This window comes from Corvus kubaryi, unplaced genomic scaffold, assembly GCF_017639235.1.
Source record: "Corvus kubaryi isolate FWS band 111438036 unplaced genomic scaffold, C.kubaryi_AGA036_p1.0 68, whole genome shotgun sequence".
NCBI classification, from domain to species: Eukaryota; Metazoa; Chordata; class Aves; order Passeriformes; family Corvidae; genus Corvus; species Corvus kubaryi.
The window spans coordinates 23,729,295-23,746,449 of NW_024582056.1; the positions used below are offsets into that span (position 1 = coordinate 23,729,295).

General features: G+C 38.0%; 1 protein-coding gene across 3 annotated transcripts in view; it reads left to right on the forward strand.

The window, feature by feature from the left end:
* Nucleotides 1–17,155, forward strand: part of FBXO15 (F-box protein 15) — a 29,554-nt gene that overhangs the window by 200 nt on the left and 12,199 nt on the right. Inside the window, exons 1-8 of one of the 3 annotated variants that reach the window (XM_042048825.1) lie at nt 5–311; nt 3,657–3,770; nt 5,720–5,824; nt 9,355–9,597; nt 9,858–10,067; nt 12,308–12,437; nt 14,731–14,813; nt 15,952–16,097. In XM_042048825.1, the coding sequence (XP_041904759.1) occupies nt 5,721–5,824; nt 9,355–9,597; nt 9,858–10,067; nt 12,308–12,437; nt 14,731–14,813; nt 15,952–16,097 (916 nt within the window). In that variant the 5' untranslated portion in view covers nt 5–311; nt 3,657–3,770; nt 5,720. Of the gene's footprint in view, nt 1–4; nt 312–3,653; nt 3,771–5,719; nt 5,825–9,354; nt 9,598–9,857; nt 10,068–12,307; nt 12,438–14,730; nt 14,814–15,951; nt 16,098–17,155 lie in introns of those variants that run through there. The other 2 variants (XM_042048823.1, XM_042048824.1) reach the window with 2 other exon arrangements.

Sequence of the window (17,155 nt, forward strand, 5' to 3'; positions counted from 1 at the left end):
CCCGGGGCTGCCTGCTCGGCCTTCTTCACCTCGTCCGGGGAGGGTGGTTTGTTGTTTTCCCTCAGCTCCCATTGGCTCCTCGGGGAAACCTCTTTCACCTGCTGCACGGCTCTGGTGTCTAGCTCTCCACCCTTAACGGCGCGGTCTCTGGCCATGGTGCTCTTGTCTCCCTGCCTCTGGCCCTGCGGAGGTGACACCTTGCAGTGGGAAAACGCTGGTGTTGCCAGGTGCACGGAGGCCTGGGTTTAACACTTCTTTTCCTGATTGGGAAGGGGAGCTTAAACATTAGTATGTCCTTCAGCTTGGAGAAGGTACTATAATGAGTATCCACAAAGTACTAGTTAGTTTAGTGGCTACTTTATGTGTGGTCAGGGTAGTTAGGCCTTTGTAATAAATAGGAGGGTTTCTCTATGGAAGGTGTGATTACCTTAATTCTTACAGTACACGTTCGGCTTTCAAAATTTTAAAGCATTAGTCTTAGAGGCAGAGTTGAGAAAGCAGATTTTTGTGCTAACCCAGTTGAACAACCTTGAGTTTCACAGCAGTTTCATTCCTCCTGCCGGCTTTTTTTTTTTTTCTTTTCTTTTTTTCTTTTTTTCTTCTTTTTGACCTGCAAATGGATTGGGGTAGTATGCACTTTTTAAAAACACTGAAATTGTTAGTTTAGGGCAAAAGAGAACCCCAACCAGCCCATGCCAATACATTATTGTAATTTCTGTTTATCGCCAGATATGCTTCAACAGTTGGAGGAGACAGGTTTTTTCACTACTTAAAACTTTGTATACATTATTTGAAATGTTACTCGAAAGACAATTGTTTGCTGACCATCAAAAAACCAAGGCAGATTGCAAGTATTATAGGGTGTGAAAGTGAAAATACTGGTACAAAACTGAGCTCCACAGGCTGAAAGCTAATGAAAAAATCAGTTGAAGTTGTTGTGCCTCTTAGTTAAGAGCATCTCAGTTGTTCTAGAAGTCTCTAAAGAGGGGGTGTAACACCTGTCATTCACTTTTTTCTTAGGCTTATCTGCCCCAGCTATGTCAATGTAATGTAAAAGCATTTTGTTAATGCTAATTTAAAATCTTAGCACACACAGTACTTGAAAAGTAATTTATGGATTGGGTTTGCTGTTTGTTTCTTCACACCTTGAAAATATTTTTGTTTTGAAAGATGCAGAAGTTCAGCAAGTTTTTTTTTTTAATTGAAGCTTTTAAAAAGAATAGCTATTACATTAAAGTTTTCAAGGCATGTGTGGGCAAAAGTTTTCTTTCCTCAGATATTTCTCCCTGGGGTGAAGAAGACTGGGGAGTGATGACATGAGCAAGAAGGACTGAATACAGGCAATGCAGGTTATGCTTGTCCAAGGTGGTGTGTTTTAAAATCCAAAATCCAGCTTCTTATATGAATTATTCCTCTGCCTGGAATCTGTGAAGTTGTGTCCCTGTGGGATATGCCCAAACTCTCTGCTTTCAGCATGGATTCAGGGCAGAATAGCCTGGGATGGGCTGCACTGGAACATACAGAAGTGATAGCTCTGCTGCTGTTGAACATGACTTGTGTCTCTAAATCCCTTTAATGGCTTTTGAAAAATACAGTCTGTAAGTGCCTCATCGTCTAAGTGTACTTGATAATGATACATGAGTAAAACCCTTGTTTGACCTCCAGGTTGTGTTTGTTCTATGGCTACTTTTTTGTAGCTCTTTGTTTAGGTGGTCTATCAGTGGTTGGCACCCAAGCTGAACTGTGCATGTCTTTTTGTTAAGGTTGTAACAATTCTCAGTAAAATGTCTTGGAATTTTCTTTTTTTTACACATAGCACAGTTGACAATGTAGACCAGAGTTGTTAATTTCTTTCCATTTTATTTTTCTTTGAGCATAAATCAATCTTAAACCAAGAACAGTGTGTATTAAAGTACATGGTACCCATATATTAAAGGTACCTGGTACCCATATACTGAAAAATTAGCTATTCCCCCCCCATATTGATTGGTTACCTAGAAGCCCAGAGCTGGTTTGACCAGGTGTTGGAAAGTCTGCTGGCAATTTAAATCATGAGTAATGCAGTGAAAGGGGAGCTCTGCCTGCTCGGTGGCATCAGTGGGTATGAAGTGTAAGGTCCTGATTTAAGATTGAAACTTTGTCTCAATATTTCTGTGTGGTTTAATGATAGTATTTGCAATTTCAGTTTACACAGTCCTTCCTATCAGAAAACTTGGAAAAATGTGTGACCAGTTGGATTGTAAGAAATTGTGTTAGAAATATGCCAAGTTTCTTTCTTTTCTATCTAAATTGTGATGTGCAAATGTTGCCAAAATAGGTTCTTTCACCCTGGTGTGCAGGAGGCCAATCCAGACACGGAGTTGAGGTATTTGATATATTTACAGTTCTGCACAGAAGGGGGTGCTGGGTGTCAAATTCACAAAGCCAGCACACCAACTATCAAAACCTTTTGCTATTTTATACATTTTTGCAAATGAAGGAATTAATTTTCATTGGCTACAAGTTACATAGTTCTCTAATTAATATTCTGTGTTCTATTAGGTTAGGGATTCTCTTGCTTTTCATGCTAATTGGTCTGCATGCTCAGTCTTTCTCGAGTCAGTGGGTTTCTTGGGTCAGTGGTTGCAATCTCATACTTCTGGAAGCTGGAGCTGATTTCAGTGCAACTGCTGAGTTGGCTTCAATACTTTCTTCCTTATCTTAGGAGTTCTTCCCGGTATCCCTGTGGCCTGTAAATTCTGCATTCTTTGTGTCCACTGTCAGTGGGCATCCTTCTTTCCAAGCTTTAACCTCCCCCTACGTCTGAAATATTATTGAAGCATGTCAAGACCTAAACCTTAACAAGTAATTCTACCAACAAATAATTTGTCTAACACCTGGACATCCCTTAGAGCTTCTTAGATGCTGTTTCATGGATTAAATCTCCTTTCTTGCTGTTTATGCTTGAAAGCGTAGAAAGATCAAAGAACATCCTTTCTTAAAAAAATTGTACGTATTCCACATTTTGCAACACTAATGAGCTATAAAAATATTGATATCCATTTTGCCTATTGAAATAACTCTTATCTCTCAGATTTGTGAGTATTTTAGCAGGGGAGTATCTGAAATGAGACTTCTACTTTGTTTCACATATGATATGTTGTATATTCAAGGAGATTCTTTTTGAACCTCAGCAGTTTCTGAGGAAGTTTCAAGGCATTGTTTTTATCTGGTATCTTCTAATAGCTTAGCAAAGTTGAGCGGCTCAAAAATATCCCTGGACTAGTGTTGTGAAACAGAAGGTTAATCAGTGAGTTTGACTTGCTGCTGGGGACTCTGGAGCTGGGTTGTGGTGGCCACATTGGTGCAGCTGTCTAAGGGTAATAGATCTCTACTGGATTCAAACTGATTGGGGGAGTGACACTATTCTCTCTGACTGCTGTGAGAGATTAATCACAGGAGTGACAGCTGTGAGTTTAAATCTGAATCTCCCTGATTTCAGGTATTTTAACTTGAGTGTAATTGTTCAAATCAGTGAACTGATACTAATGATTGCCATGTGATGTATTCCCTGAATCTTGCCTTGGTTGAAATGTTGTGTCTAGGTGTGTACAATATGTGTATTTCTTCATTTTGTGAATATGTGACTCTGAACAGCTTTTCCTTCTTACAAGTAGGTTAAGGACCCTTGCTGCCAGGCCTGGGCAATGTTCTGAAACTGTAAATGCTGGAATTAAAAGTCTGTATTTGACACCTCCCATAAAAACGAAACCAAATGTGTGCATTGAGAGGTGAGTATGTCTTTATGTTAGGAGTAAGAGTGGAAGACCCCCTGCAGACTCTAAGCCATCTTTTGACTGCTTGCAGTGGTTATATTCATACCTTGGAGATTTCTATGTCAAATGTTCTGAGTTAAAAAGATTCGATCTCCTGGTCTATTTTGGGATCCTGTGTTCACCTTCTAATGTTTTCTGGCATGGTTCTCCTTTGTGTTCTTTTCTAAGTTCATAAGAAATGTGTAGGTTTTCCAAGTCAGGCAAAGCCTTCAGCAACTCCTTTGCAAGTTGTGGGCAGTGTTGTTCCTTGATAATAAAAATTGTGATTTTATTACTTCAGTGAAAGCCAGTTCTGAATTAAACTTCATATGTTTCTCTTGGTTATTGGTTGTCATCAAGTGTATCTTAGTGTATGGAGAGGCTGAGAATGGTGGATTGGGATGAGGGGGGAGGAATAAGTGGCTGCAGCATATTTGCTGCAAGGTAAATGTTTCCCTTCCTGTTTGATAGTGAAAGGGCACTTTCAATATAATTGGGAGTTGTTTTCTTTTTAAAAATTAGTTACATTTTTACAAAAAAAAAAAAAAAAAACACCACCTAAGAATATGTTTCCTGAAAAAGTAATTAGTTTTCTTTGTTTTATACATTTGATAGCTTCCTGTGTAATGATTGCTCTGTTTTGCATTGGACAGCCGGTTCAGTACCTTTATGCTGTTAGACTGGTGTGAATGGTGAGAGAAAAAAGAAAAAAAAAAATCCTTTCAGCTTCCTTCAAGGAAGGAAGAATACTGTTGTAAAAACCGTTGTTGAAAATTCTGGATCAAGCGTGTTATTTTAGTTAATTTGGAGCTTTTTGAGGTATCACTTCTAAATTATCTCTGGAATGAGTGCACTAACTGCTTTGGGCTTACAGTGCACGAGTTATTTCACATAATAACAGTGCAAGTTTTGGCATGCAGAAAGTTTTGGCATGTTGCCTCTATGTTAATGCAACTAAGATTCTGAGTTTAATACAAACATTGAGGTATTGGCATTATCATGCTACCCTTTAAAGCTCTCTGTTTCTGAAATAGTGTTATAAATCAACAAGTGTTGCAAATAACCCAGTAGTAAAATGACAAGAGGCACAGCTGGGGCGTTGACTTTCACGGCACCTTGTATTTTCAGTGGTGATTTTGATGTGGCCATACTCAATGCTCAAGAAAATTAGAGTATAAAATGTATGTATTTTAAACTCTGTGTAGTTATGAGGTACTGCTTGAATGGTATGAGGTTCCTGTTTGTTAATGGAAAAATCATGTTGGCTCATCTCCAGGGTATGTTCTGCTTGTCACGCTTAGACTGGCACCTGCATTTCAGGCAGCTTTCCAGATGCACAGAGACATTAATGTTTTCAAGATGCCATTTGGCTCTTACTTTGAAGTTCACATCTTTCTGTTGACATAAATGAGAACTGCACAAGACCCCTGAGCACATACAGTTTGAAGATTATGATGAGGTAGACAGGACATTTCTGTCCTGCTGCATCCTGAGACCTGATACTGCAGTCAAGAGGGAGAGTGAATGTATCTGCAGTTTTGCAGATGCTGGTGGTTATGGAATAAATGTTAAAATCATGGTACAAGCAGTAAGAAACTTAAGCTAAGTGAGGTATTTTCATGTCAAGCATAGTTAAAGTTAACAAAGCTTAATGAAAATGCAAACCTTTAACTTTTCATGTGATTATGCTGTGCCGCTTGAATAAGTTGTGATGAATTGTTTTAGGCAAATGCCACATACCAGAAAGTGAAATTAGAGCCCAAATTCTGCAGTTTAACTCTTCAGGTGATTTTTGATTCATCTATTTACAACCTGCTGGTTTCCACCTCTTCTGTTTTTCTCTGGTTTGAAATTAAAATTCTCTGCCATTGTAACTTCTGGAGTTTGCAGACAAATCTAACAGTATTCCTCTTTCTCTTTTCCAGCATGCCATCAGAAATGCTGCTGAAGATATTTTCCTATTTGGATGCTGTGTCCCTGTTGTCTGTTGGTTGCGTGAATAAGCGCTTCTATGAGCTGGCCAATGACAAGTAAGGAAGAGGGAAGGTCTCAGCCATGCTGCAGTTTTGTGTACCTGAGCTATGAGTTTTTTTAATTTCATTTCTCTGATGCCAGAGCACTGATGTGTGTACCTGTGGGCAGTTACTCTGCTGAAATTGCACTGAGTAGCCCACAGTCCATGTTGCATAGAATTCAAGCTGTGCAGACCCTGTTGTTTAATGGGAGTTATGAGACAAAAACTAAATCCAGTGATTTGAAATGTTGCTATTAGCACATTTTTGTTTCAAAATTTGCATATATTTGTTTGTATTTACATGCACCTGCACAAACTTTTCAGTTCAGGTGATCCTTAGTGGTGTGTTGCCAGTAGCTTTATGGAATTGTCATAGCTTTCACAATTTTGAAGTCCTACTTACTTAGTTCTTTCATCAGGTTTTTGTAGAGGGATTGATTCAATCAAATGATTCACTGGTGGTTTTTATCTGTTGCTCTATTTGTCAAGTTTTGGTGATGTCTAAATGAGAACAAAAGAGACAAACATAAATACTGGGACCTTTTTTTTATAAGGATTGCTTATACAGAGTTCACAAATTGCTCCTACCTATTGGAAAGGAAATTACCCTGATAATTTTTTGAAAGGGTAAAGAGGAGAGAACCAGGTTGGTATGTGATAACTAGGATCTGGGTATCCTTTTTTTTCTGGGATTTTACTGCATTAGTGTTATTTGAATGAGAAAATGTCTTCCTCAATAGGAAGTTGCTGCACCTGGTATGAATCCGTTTCTCCCTTTACAGTGAATTAATTGGTTTACATTTGCATTGATACCTTTAGAACTGATGAATTTAAAGGGGAGATCTGTAATCCAGATTTAGGTTTTGAGGCTGTCAGCAGGTAAGGGTAGATAAAAATTGCATAGTTGACACAAATTACCTATCTTAGTACGCATTTTCCACTTCAGGATGGTAAGACAGGATAAAATCACTGTGGCTGTCCAGGGGAAGATGATTCATCCATCTCCATCTCAATGATGTCTGTTTCCATTTTCTAATCTCAACAGATATTAGTGTGTGCACAAATGGGACTTGGGGAAGAGATATTTCCCTTATCTAGGTCCTGACTGGTTCAGTGGGACCAGGTCATTTCTTTCTGATGGATTTCCATGGACCGTCTTAAGACCCTGAGTCTTGCAATGAATGAACAGAAGTTTTAATTGAAGTCCATGCAGATTTCTATGACAAATCTGACCTTGCTTTTTAGACAGAATATTTATTTTAGGATATTTCTGCTGTCCTGGATGTACAGGGTGCTGTCCTTGGTGCAACAAGACCATCAGTCTTTCATTGTGATATGTCTGTGGTGCCTAATGCAGTGATTTGTCTTCAAGCTGTTTAAATAATGTCTGCACTTGAACGGTTCTTGGCACTGATGTCTTCAATATAACTGTTGAAGACAAGAAAATGTTTATGACCCCCCCTTTCTGCATCCTCCTTGCACCAGCATGGGGTATTCCAGCCTTCCTATCATGCAGTGTGGGAAGTTCACATACATGGTCTGCCTGCAAAAGGATTCTGATCACCAGAGGAAGTGAGAGCACAGGGGAAGGTCTTTTTGCCATTGTGGTCAAGTGATGACTGATGATGATGTGTCTGATTCTGACATTTGAGTTAGCAGTAAAAGGTTTGTTTGGCTTGTTGTAGTAATGTCCAGTAAGAGGCCTTGAGATGGATATTAACAATTTGAGACAAGAAGGGTGTGTATTCTGCTGTGAAAGAGGCAAACTTGTGCTTCTCTGTTGGATGCCTTTTTGATTTATCTGCCCTGAATTCTTCAGAAGTTGAGGATGAAGGGGCAGTGATACCTTCCTAAACACTTGTGATTCCAAGTCCTCCTTCATTTTCTCCTCTGTCTACCTGCCCTAACTGAATTTTTGAGTTTCTTGAACTAAATTCTTTGCTTGCACAATACTGTTTGGGAAAGGAAGGAGCAATATGTAACTGAGAGTGAGGATGAGGATGGTAGGTATTTGTGATTAGTCTGTCTTCAGTCAACTAAATTGCCTGAGTTCAAAATGCAGGAAATGCCTACTACTAAGCCCTGTCTTTTCCGTATCATACAGTAAGATGCGGAGTATCTCTCTCCATTGAAGAAAGGATGGCTCTCTTGGGAAGCGGTTTCTAGACTTTTATAGGAGATTATTTTATTGGACCTTTTAGGCTGATTAAGACCAATTGGATGATACACAGCTCAATTTCCCCTGATGATGTAATGTTAAGGACATCTCTTCTTTGTTTTCATCACCAGACAATTCTAAACTGCTTTGGAGTTAAAAAAAAAATTCCCCCCTCCATCAGAAATGTTTTATGCTATCTATAACTTGGCTGCCTCTTATTGTCTTTAAATAGAAGTATCTTAAATCTTTGTTTTAGTTATGGGATTGTTCTTCATGTTACCCCTCCCACCCTGCTTTTGGGGAAAGGAAGGTTGGAAACTCATGTTGACTGGGAACCCACCTTTATCAGTCATGGTAGCTTATTGGTCTATGTGTTTCAAGCACTTCTGTCTCAAAAAATGGCAGTGGGGAATTCTGGATGTATCTGCAGAGCAGGAGCTGGAAGGTTTTTGCAAAATTGCTGCGTATGTTTGCATCAATAACCAGAGCCTGGCTCTCAGCATGTGGGGACTTATTCTCAGCAGCTGATGAATTGAGAATGGTTTTGATGGGTAGGAGGCAGTGTGGGATGGATTTAGTCCTTGAGTGCTTTAAGGAGGGGGGAAAATGCAATACAAAATACGCCACTGTAAGTTTGCCTGAGGATAAGTGAGGACTGGTAAAGGTAATCTTGCTGATAAATGGTAGAAAATGTCTCTTAAGAATTTGTTGCTCTTGCTATTCATTTTCCTTAGTGCAGTTATGTAGACTGTGTGTCTAGCACTTTAAAATTAGAAAACTTATTGGCAACCTGTATTCACAGGTTATTGTATGAATTCTTGTAGGTTCCTGTACTCAATATTCTGTGAACTGTCCTAGAGATACTGCTGTGTGAGGGGCTGAAGTGTGAGCTCATAGTTTTCCTGGCATGAAAGAGATGAAACCATCGTTATGGTCATGTATTTCTTTGTCTTCAGAAAGTCATGTCTTCTCTGAGCTTTTCCAGAGAGAATGCAGAAGGGATTGACATGACATTGGTACCACCAAACAAAGGTGATTCTGATGGTCCTTCTCCACCCCACTTTCAGCTGGATTTGTGTGAGAAACTTGAAGCATACAGGTTATTTTTGTTGAATAAGAAGTATTAAAATGCTTTTTCCACTAGCTGATTTTCTGTGAGAAGGATGCATCATTGTTTTGGGGTTGAATTTTCAAAATTTTCTGCTTAACCTTCATCGGTTTTCACTTATGTTGCTGACTGTGGCTATGCTGTTGCTGAGTTTCATCCTGGATCCTGTATTTTTAGGAAGACAGGCAAGACTTTTTTTTGCTAACATTATGCTCAGTGGTAGCTGAGATGTACGTATAAAAAATAAAGTGACTATTCTTCCTCTTTATTCTGTTTTCAGTGGAATTTGGCTGAAACTCTATTCCAGTTCTTTGCAACCAAAATGGACAATTTGGAAAATGAAGTCTAAACAAACAGAAACTGTTTCTTTGGGCTGTGCTGCTCTACATGATAAAAAGCCTGGGTACTGGAAGAAAGAATACATCTTCAAACAAACGTCTGCCTTCAAAACCAGAGTAATGCGGCTCGTTAAACTTCTAGATCCTTATACTGGTCTTCCATGTAAAAACAAAGAAGCTATGAAGTAAGCAATGCCTTGTCATAAAGAGATTTACTTGAGGACAATGTACAAAATATTAATGGCTGGGGGGGTATAGAAATAGAGGTATAAAATGTACATCATAATTGGAAGATACGACGATAATCAGTAAATGACTGAAACTGAGGAACATAAGTAGAAGTTAGTAGAAATTTAAAAATTCTGTTGAAAGCATAGTTTAAGTTCTGTCACTTTGGGAACTTTTTTTTAAACGCCCCTCTCCCCTCTTAATTCCTAAATAACAGAGTCTCTGGCTTGAGTTGGATAATTGTTCTAAAGGACAAAAATGGAAAAGAACATGTAATAGAGAAGCCAAACCTATCATTTAAGGACACATCTGTTACCATACTTTGGTATGGTACACACTGGCCGTCCTTAGATGTCCTGTCAACCCTGAAACTGTTTGGAGTTACACCATTGCTTCCTTACCAAAGCAGCCCTCCTAACAAGAATGGGTAAGTTTTAATACAGGGTTTTTGAGGATTTTTTGGGTGTAATTGGTTGATAATGTATCTGTAGGAGCTATCTGACATTGGTTTGACTCAACAAGTTAACTCTTTGCTAGAAAGCCTCCCTGTAGCATTTCTTCTTGTGTTCTTCTCCTCATTGGTAGAGCTTTTTAGCAAGAAATAGTATAATCCAGCAAGCTATGACATTAATTCATAGGTTAATTTAGCTATTGGCATGTGATATGCAAACTGATAGGTCCTGACTTGGATAGCTGAATTTAAGGCATAGACACAAATGAGCATGAAAGGAACACGTAAATCTAGGAGAATTTATTGTGAGAAATTTAGCTTGGAAAGGTTCATCAGTATTTCTGTGGTTACAATCAAGTAATGTTAAAATTTATTTTCTGACTGGTAGGTATGTATGTGAATTTAGGGAACTTGATGTTTAACTATGTGTGCAATTTTCAGTACCTGTATATAAAAACATCAGTCCACAGCATATCTGTTGCTTTTTAACTTAAATGTATACAGTGTTTTTTGTCATTATATTCTGAGAAGATATTTAAATGAAAAGTGTCTATTTGAGGTATTTGGTTGCTGTCAGGGAGTTTTGCACACATCTGGGCCTATGTGTATAATAGGTGCACTGTCAGCCACATGCTCCTTACACAAAGCCCCTAGCCATGGAGCTCTGAAAAGAGAGAATTGTTCACCTACAAAGCACCTGGTTCTTCAACCAGAAGCATAGTATTTGCTTAAAAAAGAAATAAATCAAGAGAAGCCTTTTGTATAAAGTTAGCTGAACAAGTCTTGCAGTCAAATTATGTAGGAAGTGTAATTGTTTTACCAAGATGATGGTTCAAATGTAGAAAATAAAAAGGAAAGCTTGCAGGCAGTTGGTGTATTTATTTCACAGAATTGCAAGTTTTTAAAGATTGTGAATATAGATGAAGGCAGTGGTTTCACCAATTTCAGTATGTCAGTGTTAAGACTATAAGGCAGTAGTGCAGGGACAAGCCTGACTGACTTAAAGATGGAAAGGATTGATGTTAATTAGGAAGAAATTTTTTACTGTGACGGTGATGAGACACTGGAACAGGCTGTCCGGGGAGGTTGTGGATGCCCCATCCCCAGCAGTGTTCAGTGTGTAGTTGTAGGTGATACTACAGTGATGCTGTATTACTGCAACCCTAGGGTATTTTACCGTGTCCCGCAGCTGTAGGGAAGAGGAGAGAAGATCCAGCAGGCAGGAATTGTGCAGCAAGATTGATTTATTGAGTTATTTTACAAACTCTTTTATAGACTTTTTTCTTCATAGTCTAATTGGGCAAAGGATCAGCCACCCCTTGGGGTGATTGGCTAAAATCCTAAACATCCATTATCAAAATATTTTTCTACTGTACCATAAACAAGACTTCTCAAGGCTGCAGGTGTCTGGTTGTTTGCATAACTCTGCTACCTCTTCTGTGAGAGAGAAAAGTCTCTCATGGACTTAGAAAACAGCAAGAAAATCCTTGCTAGCAGCATTTTTGTATCTACAATGCTATGTGGAAATCTAGGACCTGTTTTGAATATAATAAGAGCCTAAGTCTGAAAAGGGTTTTAGAAAGACTTCTTTCTTCATTCTGAATAGGTAATGCGAACTCTACTTTCTGCTCTTTTTTTTTTTTTTTTTTTTTGATGCATCACTAGTTAATAAGAATGTCTGTGAACTTTTTAATAAAAAGTGTTTTGGAGCTAAATGGCTTTAATTATAGGGAAATTATAGAAAAAAAAAATCTAAAAAAGGAAAGCTTCCTGTAACACAAACTTTTAATTTATTATGTGTACAATTTGATCCTTTCCTTTGAATTTTGCTTCCGGGGAGGAAAAATTCACCTTAGTAGCTTGCTTCACACTGACATATATTCAGTGGTTCCATCTAGTACCAATATAGTATCAAAATCAAATTACAGAGTAATTCTGTTGTATTTTGAAAAATTGGGCAAGCACGTAAGTTCTTCTTTTTTCCAAGAGTGTATTAGAACCATTTTATTTCTTTTCTTGTTAGGGGTTGAGATCCTGCTAGTACACTGTAGTTGTTCAAATGTATAGTTTATGGCTCTGCATGCCAAATGCTTTCAAAACCATTTTCATTATGTGCTGCTGGTCAGACTCCAGAGTTAAAAATGAAATTAGGCTGAACTTCTACATGGACAAGGAGACATAGCCTTTTCACTGCATTCTGTATCTTCTTTTCAAAGACCTCGTCGATTTTCCTTGATTGCTGAATACCATGTTGCTAACCTGACTGAAAGTAGTGTAGCAGTTGGTGCTGATGAGCTTGTCCAGCTCTTCAGTCTGAGTCCAGGACTGTTAGTAGGAATTTGGAAGGTAAGATAACCTTTTATTTCAGTATTTTATTATCACTTGAAGGAAAAGATTTTTTTTTTGCCCGGTAGTTTGGGATTTGAGGAGTATTTTTTTTTATCTTCCTTTTTTTTTTCCCTTTGGATTTTGAAAGATCTTGTCTAAACTAGTAACCACAAAACTCATGTAGGAACAGTAAGTGGATGATTTATTGTATCCTAAAGAGCTGTCACAGGAGTGTATATACTTAAAAAAGAAAAAAATCTACTTTTAATTAGAAGATCAGTTATGTATCATTCTATATTAGATACTTTATTCAATTTTATTTGTTTTGCAGTTCTTCACATGCCCAAGTTTGATATCCTAGAGGAACTTTAAACAGAATGGTTTGAGAAGTGCTTCTTCCTCTGATTCATACCATGTCCTGTCCACATCACTCAGAGTGATGAGTTCCCAAATAGCAGCTTAGTTTTAATCTACATCACCAGGTAGCTGTATCCTGCTCCAGCAGTAGGAATGCTGTAAATCGTGACCTTTTGGGGGTATTGAATTCTTGGTATTAAGAGTCTTAACCAGCTTGCTTCGCTAGGGTGGGCGTAGAGATGAATGTCCTTAGAGGGCAGTGCTGAGCATCTGAAGTAGATTTCTATGCAAAAGGAATCTGCATCTTTGCACGGAATGCACTAGGACAGTGTCTGCCTGTAGGTACGTAGGGGTGGGTGCTATGGAAGCCTGTCTCAGGTGTTCTGCTCTTGCTCTGAATTCAGAACCCTTTCTTCCTCCCCTCAGCCATGTTATTGACGTAGGCTCGGGCTATTTGGCACTGGCGAGGAACTTTCCTTAGGGAGCCTGTGAACAATTCCTCAAAGTTGTGTCTAATTTCCAGCTGCAAACATGCTGCCTCAAATATGCACAATCACCAGAGGCAATGTTTAAAACCACAGAAGGACTATTCATTTCACTCTTACTTAAAGGTAAGAGTGAAAGTTTGTTTCCTAGAAAACTTGAGACTGCCTGACCTGCATGAACCTGTTACAGGTTGTTTCAATCTGTGAAAAACTCTGCTAAATGAACAGCCTTTTCTCTTGCATCTTCAGAAGTTTTGTAGACTGGTGTCCCTGTATTGTTGGCTCTGTGGTCTTGCTTATGCATTGGCCCCTCCAAAGCTTGGAAAGAGAACTCTTTCAGCACCTGGAAATGGTTCAATTATAACTAAGTTCCACATAGTTGTTAAGAACTGAGTGCCTCACTCTAGTATATTTTCCCTACTTGCTTTTCTGAACAGCAGTTCTTATTCTCTGTGTAGGCAGAGTAATACGAGGTAGTTAACTGTCAGTGGGTGTAATAATTCTAAATGCCACACATCCTGTTTTTTTGCATGTAGCTGTGTAACAGAAACCAAGGGCAGGTTACGTGGGCCTCCTGGTATTTGGATAGAGAAAGACTGAGAAATTATGTGATTGATAAATCGCCCTAGTTATATCTTTTATAGCTGTAATTTTGCACTACAAAAATACAGGAGTAGTTAAAAAGCCAAAAGTTTGAAGAGCGAATGTCATTTTCTGGTAACCCAGAGAGACGAGCACAGTAGTCGCCCACATTTAAGGAGAGTAATAGACTTCTGGCAGTGGATAATTTTCCTATTGACTTAGGTGTTCGTAAATGTAGGATTTAAAAAATGCATTTAAAGAAAAAAAGCTGACATCCTAGCATTCTGTGTTCTTGAAGTAAATACATACCTCTGTCTCTATTTAGTTTTCACATTGATGTTTTCTTTGACTATATACGCATCTGCAGAAGGTTATGTTTTTAATGTTTTCCCAGGAGTAAATAATCTGGTGAAGACAAGATTTTTACTTAGAAATTCACCATTTCTATTGAATAATTCTGTATTCCTCACTGATGTTAGCCCTCTTTGGAAATAGTTCCTTGCATATGAATATAAACCTGATGCTTCAGTAGTTGGGAGTAAGTGCCGTTTGATTCTGTTTAGGTATCTATTTTAAAGTGGTAAGTAGAAGCTAGGAAAGTACAATTCTTGGATTGCTCGCATAATTTTTGCCTTGGCATAGCTAGTTTCCTTCTCTTCCCCATAATATAGAAATGCTGTAATCTTTTATATATATATTCTGTACTCTTGTGAAAAGAGTAAAGGTTTTAGGAGTCCAAGTGTTAAAAAAAGCCATTACTAACATTATTACAGTAATTGGCAGAGTAATAAGCAGCAGCATTTATCCATGAATTTTAATGCTCAGAAAGACCTTGTGAAAAAAAGAATTTCCAGATGAAAATACATCTACTTTAATTAACTTTTCAGGAGAAAAATGAAATTGCTTTTGTTATGGCGAGTCTTCATTATAATCAACTTCTTGAGAGAAGCATTTTGGGCTCTGCTACTGTGTAAGTTTGGTTTTCCTTTGTGGGTAATAAAGATAACCTTTTGAATAAAGCTTTGAGTTTAACAGTTAAAATTGGCTGCTTGTAAGAGGTTTTTATTTAGGCAGTAATTATCTATTCTTGTTTAATATAAGCAACAGTTACAGCAACTATATACAAAACTTCAGAAGCATTTTCATACTAAAATATTGCCATTTTTATGCTATTAAGGAGATAATTTACTTATATAAGTGTACTAGTACTTGCTGTATTGAGAAAGTTAGTAATACACTGCCCATACTTTCTCCCTTTTCACAAGCAGTCTTTTTATTTCCTCTTCCTGTCTGAAACAGCGAAAGAAAAGAGAGAGACATTTCAGGAAGTAGGGAAGTAATCTTTGGCTGTGTAAGGGTGGGGGGGGAAATTCTGGTAAACTGGTGAGGTACCTTATCTTTTAGTCCTATTGAGAAAGTAGCTGGGCTTCCTGTGAAGTGTTTGTATATGTGTATATTGCAGTGTATAATATAATACCTATTTATACACTGTAAACTGTTTTAAAAAATGGAGTTTTTTAGCTTTAGAACAGTATTTGGGGAATTTATATCCCCCTCAGCTTTCTGGTTAGATACTGCTGTATCTACCAGTAGTCTTAAATGCGCACTATAACTTAGTGTGGCTCTTCTCACATAGAAGGTAAGATTTAACAGCATCTCCCTTAGTATCAAATTGGATCCTATGTAGAAGTTGCTCAGTTGCCTCTGGCACTTGGTCTCTTCAGGTCATTTGTGTGCAATAGTTTCTTATTTAGTTAGGCACAGACAAAATTATTTCAATATTTGCTATTTAAGAGAAGTCTCTAGCTAGTGGGCTTTTAGATTTGTAATTAAGCTGATGCTTTTTTCTTTTTCGTAGAGAAGTCCATGTTTTGAAGTTTAGCAGATGTACCTTTTAAAGTTGACTGCCATATTTTCTGCTTTTGGCTAGGCTGAACAGCTGATCAGCAGTATTAGACACTGTATTAGCTTAAAAGAAGCATGATGAACTAGAGATGTTTGATTTCAAAACTGTCTTAAGATGACCGTCTCAGTGTAAGGCTATGTATTATATCTCTCTCTATTAAGTCTCTGCTAAATTTGCTGAATTTTTTTTTTTTTTTTTAAAGTCAATATGCTCCTCCACCTAATAAACCTTTGCTGGATGATATTGACCCAGAATATGGACTGCATGACTACAGCCTGCATCTTGATCTGCATGGCAGAAGCTGCATGTACCTGTGTGGATCATTCAAGGGCCTCTTCTGCAGAAAAGGTAAAGTTGATGGAACAATAATGTGTGTTTTAAAAATGATCCCTGCTGTTATGTCTTTCCTTCTTGTATCCAGTTTCTCTGTTTTAAGGGGAGAAACTGAAATGGAATTTTAAGAGTAAGCTTTTTGTTCATTGTGTGGTTTCTTTCTATCTGCATGGTGCTTTGTGTGGTGTCCTAAGCCTGCTCTGTAGGAAGTCTGCCCACTGTTACATTGACACAGTGTCAGGCCTGGGACACAAATTCTGCAGATTGTCAGGGTCTTTTCTTTTAGTTCCGTGCTGCATTAGTAATGCAGTGGCACTGCTCTTGGTGCAGGTCGATGTTTCTTTCACTTGTATTTTATAAAGGAGACACAGTTTGTCCTCATACATTTTGGAGGCTTGTTTCTGTAGAATTCTCCTCAAGTATACTTTGGGTGCACAGACAGACTCAATACATAAATAGATTTGTAGAAGTTACTCTGAACTTTAAGAGTTACAGTTTTTATTTCGGTGAGCTTAGGTTGCCTGTTCTGACATCCTTTCATTGTGTGGTAAACACAATGTTTTGTCATTGTTTTTAATTGCTGCTTCATTCTTTTCTCAGCACTTCTTTCCATGAGACATGATTTACCATCCCTGTTGTTCTCATACAGTCCAAATTCATAAATGTACTGGGGTTTCGGAAAATATATGGGTGATTTCTCCTTTGACATAACTTCAGCATAACTTCCTACAGCTACAAAGCTGTCTTTCTGTAAGCAGAGACAGATTAAAATATTAAAATTAAGCACTTTAATTTATTTAATTTAAAATTAAGTACTGTAAATTAATTATTGCTCCCACTATTTTTTTTAATACCGGCAGTCCTGAGCGTTCTGTTGATTTCAGAAAATATTGGTTTTAGTCAGTAGAGGGCGCTGTTGCCAGGCGTGAGTGCTTTTACAGGGCTACAGAATTTCCCCGTGATTTGGTTTATCTCATTTGTATTTGGTGATTCCAAGAACTATCATTTAAACTGCATCCTTGTGCAGTGTGGAGTGTTGTAGTCCTTGAACCTGAAATATACATTTTTTCAGA